Here is an 11,384-nt window from a genome sequence, read left to right on the forward strand (position 1 = left end):
TACTGAAAGACAGCTTCTTCCTGTACAGCTACATACTTCACTATTGGATGATTGTAACATGAACTGACACCACACTGACTTTCTTCAATTTTTCTTTTTCTCCTAAGGGATCTACTGTTGCTAGGGAGGCCAGTGACAAAGAGAAGGTAATGTTAATTTTAAAATATAATGCTAATTATTTGCACACTACATGTTTGAACATCTATTCAGAAGGTTGTGTATTTTTTTAATGCTGTTTAGCAGGGCTCAACAAGAACTTTTAAAGCAGTTGCCAGGCATGAGGATTTGGTGGCTGAGAATGGCCTCAACAGTTGGCATAGTTAGAGCTAGTGTAGGTCATTAAGGTGATGCTGGACCTGCAATAAATATTATGTTCTGTGTGTCTGTGTTTTAACATTGACTTTATTACAATCTGAGGGAGTAGTCATTTAATACATCAGAACATTAGCCTACGATTCCAGACATAAGTGTGGTCATCATGTTCAAATATCCTTCAGAAAGAAGTCCAGCTTGTTCATTCCTTCTTTCCCCTTTAAGTTAAAGAGTTGTTTGCCAACAGAGACCACAAAATGGTTGCCAGTGCCACTGAATGTATTTGCCATGATTTTTATTTTTTGTTTATTGCCGCTGTGTGGAAAGTCGTGGGTCATCTTGCTTCACTTGGGAGTGTACCTGTAGTTTGTTCCACTCTGAGTAAGCCGTAGTAATTTGTGGCTTCCTGCCCTGCACTTTACTATTGTGAAACAGTGAAGGAAATGATATACACTGAACTCATAACAGTAATGGTAAAAGGTTTTTATGATGATGTTGTTTTGGCTGGGCTTCCGAATGCATTTTCTTTATATGTAGAAGTGAAACATGTTTGGGGTCAGGTTGTTCAATGCGTACCTATGCATTGTCTTCTGTCTCACAAGGCTGGTTATGCAGAGGCTTCTCATATCAGGCTGACCTATTCTCCTCTGCTCAGATAGCATGTTGATGGAGCAAGCAACAGATGGTTTCATAAGATTGCTTCACACGTTGGTGCTGTGGGAGTGGTTGACACATTTCAGGCTGCCAAGACCTACGGTTAAGGTGTGCTACACTACTGGGTGGGGGATAAACAGGATGGGTCCAGCCTTTCAGAGCTGTCCCTGAATAAGGGATATTATTTGTCAGCAAGGGTTTCCTCCTTGTACACCTTCTATGAAAATCAATCTTGTGAAGTCTCTTTCTGATAATAGATGGAGTACTTTGACTTCAGCTGTGGCAAGAACTACCTATAGATCCTGTAATGACATTTTAGAATTCTTCAAACATCTTTTGGTCTGCTGTTGGTCTTGCTAGAATGGCCTGACCTGGACATGTTGGCGGCAGCTCCACTGGTAAATTATTTTGCGGACGTTGGAACGGCTGATTTCAAAGTGTTCTGGGTTATGAATCATATGACTCATATGCATCTCCAGCCTTCTGTCTGAAAGCCACAGAAAGCTCTTTGGACCTTGTGGTACCACTCATTTCAGCTATGAAGATACTACATATATAAAACTGCTTTTCTGTTAATTACATTTTACAAATGATTCTTAAGACATTTCAGTTTTATTTTAGTTATACAACCTCCATCTAAATATGGCTGTATGCGCATATATGTCTAGTACATTGACTATATATTGCAAATTCCAACCTAAAATGCTGTAGTTTTGGTTCATCCCTAATTCTTATACAAGTAAGAATGTTTCTGATCCCAACTGAACTGGGTAAAACCACAGACTAATAGTGCTCACATTCTCTTGATTAATTAAAGCCGAATTCATATTCCGGTTGACGAACATTCAAATACACTTTAGTGCAAATCTATATCATGTCAAACAAAATGTACCAGGAAGACAGTAGAGCAACCTTCAAAAATGCTATGGAAAGCCTCTGTGTCATCATATTGTCTACCGCTAACTTCGGCTAACATTTTTAACCATGTAATCAATGTGCTGCTAGTTTAAATAGAGCTGCTATTTTACACCCGTTTGCACCCCTGCTGAAACTCAGCTGGTTGTGCAATGGTTTTAGGCCGCAGGTGGTCAGAGGTGGCGTGAGTTCAGCACACTCCTATTTTAATCCCGTCACCACCACCCCCCTTCCTCAATGTACACACACACACACACACTCCATCTAATCCCTGTCCTATCCTTAGGTTCTTTCAGGGCTGTGCAAAGCCTTCAGAGTAGCCAGAACTACTCAAGACTGATCGGACACTCGCTCACTCTCTCTGACACTCACAGACATGCACATTCCAATTTTATTTAGGTCCATATTATATATTATATATATATATACTACTGTTCAACAGTTGTCATTAATAATTTGTTATTTTATATTTAGGAAGATCAAATGCAATGTAAAGGTGATTTTACATGTTTAAGTAAGTAATTCATAAAGAATATTGTTCAATGTATAGGTTTCTGGCCAGTTTTCTGCCACAAGATTTAATTAGCACTTTCAAAGCATGAGTTAATCTGAATATACATTTTATTAGCGCTTAATTCTAATATTGTATTAGCACCCCATTCTCATATATGTTCAGAACTTTATTCTGGATATTAATGTTATTGGAGCTTCGTTCTGGATATTAATGTTATTAGAGCTTCGTTCTGGATATTAATGTTATTAGATAGTAAATATGTGTTCATTTAAAAATTTCATTATAATCAAGAAAACTAGTCTATCACATTTTATCAATTAAAGTAATCATAAGTGATCATCAGCCCTAGTTTTGAAGTGTTCTTGTTATAAAATATTTTATTGTACACATGATTTAAGCTGCAGGTATGGGTGTTTGGCTTAGGTCTCCTCATTTGAGAGTTGTTTGTTACTATGTTTTTCTTTTTTCCTTATTTTTCCTCCTGCTCTGAGACATGTGCACCTGGTTTCTGACAGGTCTTGTGTTTGTTCTCACCTGCCGTATGTCTCGCGCTGCCGCTATTTCACAGCAGCTGCCAAAGGCGGCTTTGGACGTGGCAGACTCTGCTTGGCACTTGTGCGTCCCGTCACTGTCAGTGCAACACGAGGAGGATTAGATTCTGTTCTTCTGCCTCTGCAGGAGAATTCACTCTGATGGCTGCCATTTAAGCTGCTTGTCGACTGGCTTGTGTTTGATGAGGAGCAGAGAGGCTGAGAATGTTTAAGATGAGCAGAGTCTGAGCTTGTGTCTGGAATAACTCTGGCTGTGTGTGCATGTGGAATGAAGAGGCTTTGTAGAGATTTTGTGCAAAACAAATAGACTGTTTGATTTTTGATTTTCAGTGTAGAGGCTGACTTTGTTGTTACCTCAGTTTGAAGGTGGTCCTGTGGCATTTTGTCAAAATTGCAAAGAAAGAAAATTATTTCAGTCAGAGCGGTTGTTAAAGTGTCAAAAAAAAAAAAAATCCTTTTGGATGTGGAATATGTTTTAAGTATCGACAATGTCCAGAATGCTAATGATAAATTGCCAGCACATTGCGATAATTTGAACTGTATATGGCAACACTAGCAATATTAAACACAGATGCAACTGAATGATAGCCATAACCATCAATGGCTGGGAGTACTTGAGAGCACAATTGGCCCCACTTTCTCCAGGAGGGTAGGATGGCCCTCCCAATCACTCAGCACCATGGTGGCCAGCGTGGGCATCTGTTAGCTGGCATAACAGAATTAGCAGTTAACATTCTCCTCCAAGTGTGTCCAGCTGCCCAATAGCATTGCAATGGTTTGCACTGGATTAGAGAAAGCATGTGCTTGGTTGGACTCTTCCAGCACTGATTAGTTAAAAGCCCCTTAAGGGTTAAGAGCCCTAGGATGTTCCTCATTCTCAGTCTGTAACCATGTCCCTGTTTGTTCCTTCAAGTAAAAAAAAAAAAAAAAAAAACAAATTAACATATAAAAACATTTTTTTGAAAAAGAAAAAAGTGCAGCTATGCATGAGCATCAGTTTTGTGCATGTTTTCTCCAACCTTCCTAAATGACTAAATGAATAAACTGCTTTCCACACTCATTCTTCACACACCTAGTTTTGGGATTAGGTTGACTCCACACATTTCCCAACACAGTCCCACCAGCTCTTAATGAGGTTTAAATCTGCTGATTGTGTTGTCATGACATCACCCGAACTTCCTCATTGTTCATGCCACTAAGTCACTTGTGGGATCTCACATTATGGTGTTGGTAAATCAAGTCATTGTTTGTGGTTCCCCACCAATAAAGAACAGATCCTTCAAACACATCAGACACTGCTGATCAACACCAGAGCAGGACAATAAAAAGATCTGAGCAGCTGGAACAAACACGATTCAGCATATTCTATCAGTTAAAAGACAATATTCTTTTATTTGATAACATTACCTTGTGACTCACAGTGCATTCAAATTCAAACCCTCTGCGTGGCTTTCAGGCATCCACGCATGACACATCTTATAATAAGACAGTAATGGCCTTTTAATATACACCCTCTGATGGCTGTCTGTTCTGCTGATGGTATCAGATGTGGGCTTGGCATGCTTGCCCATGGCCTCTCCTGAAGGACACCGGCCGCTCTGCAGCACAGCTCTAGCCACCTTCAGCAATCAGTGACCTACATTCTGCATCGATCTGCTCCTCACGCTTCTACACACGAGCTTGATCTTATTCAATTTGAATACCTCTCTACAGATTTACTGAGGGTTTATGGACCTTTCAATTTCTAGGCCCACTGGATTCCAGAGAGTTTGGAGTTAAAGTGATTGGTACTGGTGGAGTCTATTTCAGACTTCGATTCCACGTTTTAGTTTTTTCAATCATCAATCCGGCCGAGATTTTTTAGAACAAAAACAGTGTTAAGTATAGAACATCAGTTATAACAATGTAGTGTAAATGACAAGACTATGACATTTTAGCCTAATGGACTTGCACCTCAGCTGGGCATCACAAGAATCAGTTTAATTATGTGACCTCTTTAACCACAGCATATCAGTTTGAAGCTCTGATGTTGGCTAAATGAATTTACATTTTACATTTTGCTTTCTTTGAAATGTTGTTTGATTAACAGCAGAATATCTCACTCTATGTTTGTGTGATGCAGGCAGACTTGTACATCTGTGTGTGCTTCTACGCTCAAAGATAAGGAATCAATAATTAATTCCCAAACACTTTGAATCTGATGATCGTCTGACTTTAGGATTGATTCCAAAATCAGCACAAACATTTTCTGAATGATTTTGTGTACCGCTTAGGGAATTCATTGCTATTGCTGGGGTCTCTTGGCCTGTTGCGTCTCCTGAGTGTCATTCGACAGAGCATCCTACTTGTTTTATGACTCCACAGCGCCCTCTATGGGGCGAGGAGGCACTTTTTTGTCCCATACACAGTAATACACAGTACAACTATCAGTGAAAGGCTTTGAAAAGGGAGGGGCACATCAGGATGAGCTGATGTAATTACAGGCATATCAACAAGTGTTGAGGTTAGAAAAACGTATAGCATCTCTAATAGTGCAGGTGGCTGGACGTTGGACAGTGAATGTTTTCTTTTCTTCACTTTTTCTAATAGGCCAAGGAGCTTCCCACATACAAAGATAATGACTTCATCAACGATGGCCAGAAAATATACATTGATGAGGAAAACAAGAAGATTTTTCTTGACAAGCTGAGGAAGGATGTGGAGGTAAAGACAACAACCAATGAAACCACTACCATGTCCTCCCCCTTTATATGCGTATATGTATTAGTGATTTTACTTATTGTACATTAACTATGTTTTTGTTATGTTTTGACTTCAGTCAAAGGGAGAAATTAGTTGACATAAGTTATTGTATTAAAGTAGAAGTTAAAGAACATAATCAAATAACTATTTTAATAGTGATGAAGAAATGATAGAAATGTGTGACTCCCAAAGCCATTCATATTGATCATATTTCCTTCAGGAAACAATTCAGTGCATCATGACATCTTAAATGTCACCATGTTTAAAATAAATAAACAATAATAAACAAAAATAAATCATTTTGTTTTCATAATTACTTTTAATGCAGCTGACTTGCCATGCAATTGATGCACTGGTTACACTGTTTTTGTTTTTGTTTTTTTTGTTTTGAAAAATATGTATGATTAAGTAAATTTGTCTTTCTGGCTCTTTAGTTCCTGGCCCAGCTTAAGTTGATGGATTACAGTCTGTTGGTGGGCATTCACGATGTAGAGCGGGCAGAGCAGGAAGAGGTGGAGAGTGAGGATAATGAAGGAGATGATGAAGGAGAGAGTGATGGAGGGATTGTGGGGACTCCGCCAGACAGCCCTAGCAACACTCTGGACAGCACCAAGCCCCTGTCGCCTGGAGACTTCGACCCTACTATCGACGTCTACGCTATTAAGAGTCATGACAGTGAGTGCAGAGTCTAGTTTATACACTAATGTTCAGATTTAAGCATTCACATATAAAGTCTTAAAATACTTTTCAGATAGTATTTTACTGGGAGCCTGTGTGCATTCCTGAAATTACAGTTTCCCACTAATGTATTATTTGTACATGGGCCCTCCTGGTGAGGTATTAAGTCTTCTGCAGGTAATTTGTTGTCAGTCATGCCAGCATTTTTTAGTGTTTCATTTCTGTATTCACCTGCACTGCATTCCATGCTAATTTCAAAAACATGGCTTTAAGCAGTGCTCTCCCCCGTCCTCTGCACTGCATCTTTAGCGAATGTTTAAGCACTTTATTGACCTTTTGTTTCTGGGACAATTTTCACTGGTGTAATCCTGCAAAGCAGAACCTTTGTTGTAGGTTAATTTACCAAATTCTTGTTGTTATTATTATTATTATTATTATTATTATTAATATTATTTATTTTACAAGCTGTGCTGAAGATTCTGCATTCTGATTGATTGATTGATCTCTGGTCATTTTCTGTTCTCTCAAAGACTCACCGAGGAAGGAAGTCTACTTCATGGCTGTGATTGATATTCTGCAACATTATGATGCCAAGAAGAAAGCAGCTCACGCAGCCAAGACAGTCAAGCATGGAGTGAGTGTTTGCAAACATGATCCCTTTCCTTCATCTTATTTTCAGAAATTCTTCATTTATCTGCCTACTATAGGTAGGAGGACACTTTCAAGATTAAAACATAGTTAAATGCACATTCACCATATTAATTTTCATTTTATGTGAGGAATACATGTTTTGGTTCAGTTACAAAGCACACTGTTGCTTTCATTACTTTGCTGTTGTTCATTTCTAGTACTGCAGAATGTCAGCAATTATGTACATAAATACGCTATATGCCATTAGGCATGTGGCCAATAGGTTCAGGTTTATGTATTTGGGGTAGTAAACCACATTTGGGTCAGTTTTATTTGCAGCATGAACGTAACCATAATGTGTGTAATCAGAAACACTAACAATATTAAACCTGCAAAATGAAAGACTGTGTTAATGACTAAAAAAGTTATATTTTGGGGTGTCTGCGAACTCTAATGTCTTTTAAATTTTAGGCCTAAACTGGTCTTAATGTTGAAGCTATGTGGCCTTAAATTTCAGTTGAGAGGCATATGATGTGTTCATGTGTGCTAAACAGCGCAGAATTGTGTGGTTGTGTAAGCTAGATCATCAAGCAGCACAAAACGATATATATATATATTTAAAATTCAATATTTTATCATTTAAAAATGTCTATAGAAAATATTTTGTCCAATAAAGGAACCATAACTTTGGATTGAAAATAATCCAGCCATAATAATCAATAAAAAGTATGTTTTAAGTTACTGTGTTGTAGTTTATTCAAGCAGATGCAAAACTTCCCAAAATGTTGGGCCTGTGTGTGTTTTCCCAATGCAGCATACTAAATGCTTGACTTACAAACTGAATAGTGATTTCCGCATTTGAATTTACTCTTAAATTACATTTGGAGTTATTTCAAAAAGGTTTTAAAAAGTTTTGCATTTAATTTCATGGTTCTTTCTGACACCCTGTATACTGTGCAGCCCAGTTTGTGGTCATATTAGGAACATTCCCTTTCAGCTTTTTTCTTCTTCTTTTTCTTTTTCCCCCCTCTGGTTTTAGGCTGGGGCGGAGATTTCCACCGTGAACCCGGAGCAGTACTCGAAGAGGTTCTATGAATTCATCACCACTATTCTGCCCTAGCCTGGGGCAGAGCCATGCAGAGTCCATGGGGTCAAAGAGGGACGCTAACGGAGGGGTGCCGAAACGCGCTCACCCCTTTCGTGGCAGGGGGCACCCTTACAGCAGCTACAACCACCATTCGTTTACATTTTTCATTTTTTATTTGTTTGTTCTTTGTTTTTTGTTTTGTGGGACCATAAGGGTGATGAAATAGAACAAGTATAAATCTTCTGGGGGAGATATGATTTTTTTTTTTTGGTTGCTTTCTGATGCATGTCCCTCATGGCATTGTTTTTGTTTTATTTTTTTTGTTTTGTCCTATTTGTTGTTTTGCCTTCCTTTTTAAGTGAAAGAGGCATAAGAGAGCAAAATGCGATGGATTGCGGCTCAGCGAATGGTGAACGGAGAATACGCATAAAATGAGGTCACTCAGAACAGAGGCAAATTCTGGGAGAAGCAGATGGATGGGCGTTTTCGGCCGCTTGTAGAACTCAAGACCTTCGGTCAAAAAGGAACTGTGAAGCTGTCTTCCATGCGAGCCAGTCTCCAAGCACCGAATCCTCCATCTGAACATAAAGCTAATCATTACCCTGCGTTATCTGATCCAAAAATTCCAAATCCATCCCGTCCTACCAGACCTTCAACCTGATTCGGAATCTGTTCCACCCTGTCTGAGGCTCAATCTGTTCATCCAGAAATCCCAAATCCACCCCAGCCTGCCTGAACTTCAACAGGAACCTGTCCTTCACCCTGCTCATCACTGCCTCAGCTTGCTCTGTCTGTCGCAGCCAGCAGCTTTAACTAGTGTTTTCCGGCATGTATATCCAACGAGCAGTGGGCTACAGCACTTGACACCTCTGCACACTCGTCAAACCGCACGCTAATTCCTCCGGGCTCATCTGCTGTCCTCCTCTTCCTTCTCTGAACTGGCTTGACTGCAACAAGCGACCTCTGGATTCCCTTTGGATTTGCAGAGCATAGCAGCCATCAGACAGTTTTGCATGTTCCTTACAGTGTTCCAGATAAGTGTGGTGTTTTTTTTGTTTGTTTGTTTGTTTGTTTTTTGGGTCAGTTTTTTATTTTTTTGTTTTTTTGTCCCCCCTCCAGCTGTAGGAGGTTTTTCTTTAATATCGCAGCAACAAAAAAACATGGAGTGCAAAGAAGCCGAAGCAACAGCATTGGTGGCATCTCTTCAGTCATTCATGACGACCGTTAAAAAGAGAATTTTTATTGACCTTTTGTTTGCCATCAGCACCTTAAACTGTTGCACTTTTTTTTCTTTCTTTCTTTTTTCTTCTTCTTTTTTTGGTCTGTTACATAACTGCAACAATAGCACTATGAGGCACTATTGAATGCAGCCCCGTGGTTTTGTGTTCACACGCGTGTGCTTGTCCTCAGCAGGCAGCCCATAGTTTACCTCTCGCGTCATACCGATACACACTCATGCGTGTAATATTACAGTGTTCCTTGGGGGAGGGGATGTTTGAGGGAAGGGAGGTGCTGTGTGTGTGGTTTTTCTTTTCTTGCCAGTTTTCCTTAAAAGTCGTGTATGTCTGGTGAACTTTACAGTTTTTGAATTGGCAGTAGAATCAGCAATGTATTGTATGTTTTGCACATTAATGAACCAAATGTTCAAATAATCCCATTGGTTCTGCAAAGTGGTATTTACAAGGGAATCCCCCCGCACCTGTGCAAGGTGAAGAGTTTTGTCAACCGCATTGATAGAACTAGCTAACACAATCTATAACGTAACATATGACAAAAAAAAAAAAAAGATAAGCCTCTTTGTATGTATGTTTAGACTTTTTTTTCTTTTGTTGTTTTTGGATTACATGCACAATTTTTACCTTTAGCTTTTTAATCTGTACACAGAATTGTCCGATTTTTTTTTTTTTTTTTTAAGCAGCACATCACTATTGAGTGGAAAAGTGATAAATGAAGAATGTTTCCGTTTTTAAATTGTACAACTCGTATGTACTGTAAAAGAAAGAAAGAAAGACAAAAAAAATAATAATAATAAGATGCATGTTGCATTTGTTTTGCCCTGTCCAGCCTGGTTGAGTCGTGAAACCGTGTGTGGAATGGTCACCCCTGCAAAAGAGAGAAAAAAACAACATCTATGATTTCAGATGGTCCTAAACCTGCTTTATACTGTGTTAGCAATGTATACACTGTGCAAGAGTTGTGCCTTTTTACTCCAAATTATTTAATTTTGTATTTTTTAATCTTTGTTTTTTTTCAGAGGTAAATGTTATTTTCTAATATTAGGGTGGTTTTAAAAAAAAATAATCCAGACTTTGGTTTTGTCCCCCCTCCCCCCATATTGCTTTCCTGTGTAATATGCTTTTGCTGTCATCCACAATGGAATAAGGCCCAGATATCCAGCAATGGGTGTGTGTGATTGGTGAACAGCCATAGGGAGGAGAGACTCTTTTGCTGGTCATCATATTCACAGCCTATTAAACCAGTTTAATCTCAGTATTATTATATTTAATCTGTGTTAGAATTCTTCTCTTTTCCTTCTTTTTTTATAATTATTTTTTTTTACAACGCTCGCGCAGTGGTTTATTAATCATTTGGTTTTCTTCATGTGTTTATTTTTTGGGGGGAAAAGAAGAGGAAAAACAACAACAAAAAAACTTCTTCACCAAGAATAATGGCAAAAAAAAAATCCCACCTGCTTTAAAGCCACTCTGTTGCAGTGGGTGTGAAACAGCTTCATCTCCTGCCTTCATGAACTCTTTACTCTTTTCTTTTTTCTTTTCTTTCTTTTTTTTTTTTTTTTGCCAAAAAGCCCCAATCTCTCTTCACTGTTCATTTAATTGGGAAAAAAAAACATAACAAGCTTTTGGAGACTGTATTGTGCTTTTATGAGTTTAATGTTGTTATTTTTTTTTCACATTTAGGCCCTATAAACGCGGCGAACGTGTCCTGTTTACGTAGATGTGGAAAGAAACAAAGATGGATGGATGAGTGAATGGACGGGTGGAAAGCTCCCCCCTTCATGCCCGTGTGTGAGTGTGAATGTGTGAGAATGCTCAGTGGATGTGGATGTGGAAGTCCAGAAGAAGAGGCTGGCTCATGGTTTATGATGTTAACCAGTATAAATACACTCCATTTCAGAAGCATCGCTCAAAACAATAAAGCACTTTGCAATTGTGGCTGCGTCAGAGCTTCGTCTTTACTGGTGGGTCTTCAGCAGCGTGACCAGCTGAGGGGGTGGGTGGGGGCTTGACCCCTTAACTCGATGCTAAATTCGCCATGTCTTTCAGTCCTTGAGCCTGCACCA

The 11,384-nt window shown here is 39.0% G+C and overlaps 1 protein-coding gene across 1 annotated transcript in view; it reads left to right on the forward strand.

Annotated features, from left to right (window-relative positions):
• The window catches only part of pip4k2aa (phosphatidylinositol-5-phosphate 4-kinase, type II, alpha a), a 36,823-nt gene extending 25,735 nt beyond the window's left edge, over window positions 1-11,088 (forward strand). Inside the window, exons 6-10 of the mRNA XM_072688815.1 lie at window positions 108-146; window positions 5,536-5,649; window positions 6,123-6,363; window positions 6,897-7,000; window positions 8,036-11,088. Of these exons, the coding sequence (XP_072544916.1) occupies window positions 108-146; window positions 5,536-5,649; window positions 6,123-6,363; window positions 6,897-7,000; window positions 8,036-8,116 (579 nt within the window). The 3' untranslated portion in view covers window positions 8,117-11,088. The remainder of the gene's footprint in view (window positions 1-107; window positions 147-5,535; window positions 5,650-6,122; window positions 6,364-6,896; window positions 7,001-8,035) is intronic.
• Window positions 11,089-11,384: the final 296 nt, after the last annotated feature.

The sequence above is a fragment of the Salminus brasiliensis genome, chromosome 1 (assembly GCF_030463535.1).
Source record: "Salminus brasiliensis chromosome 1, fSalBra1.hap2, whole genome shotgun sequence".
NCBI lineage: Eukaryota > Metazoa > Chordata > Actinopteri > Characiformes > Bryconidae > Salminus > Salminus brasiliensis.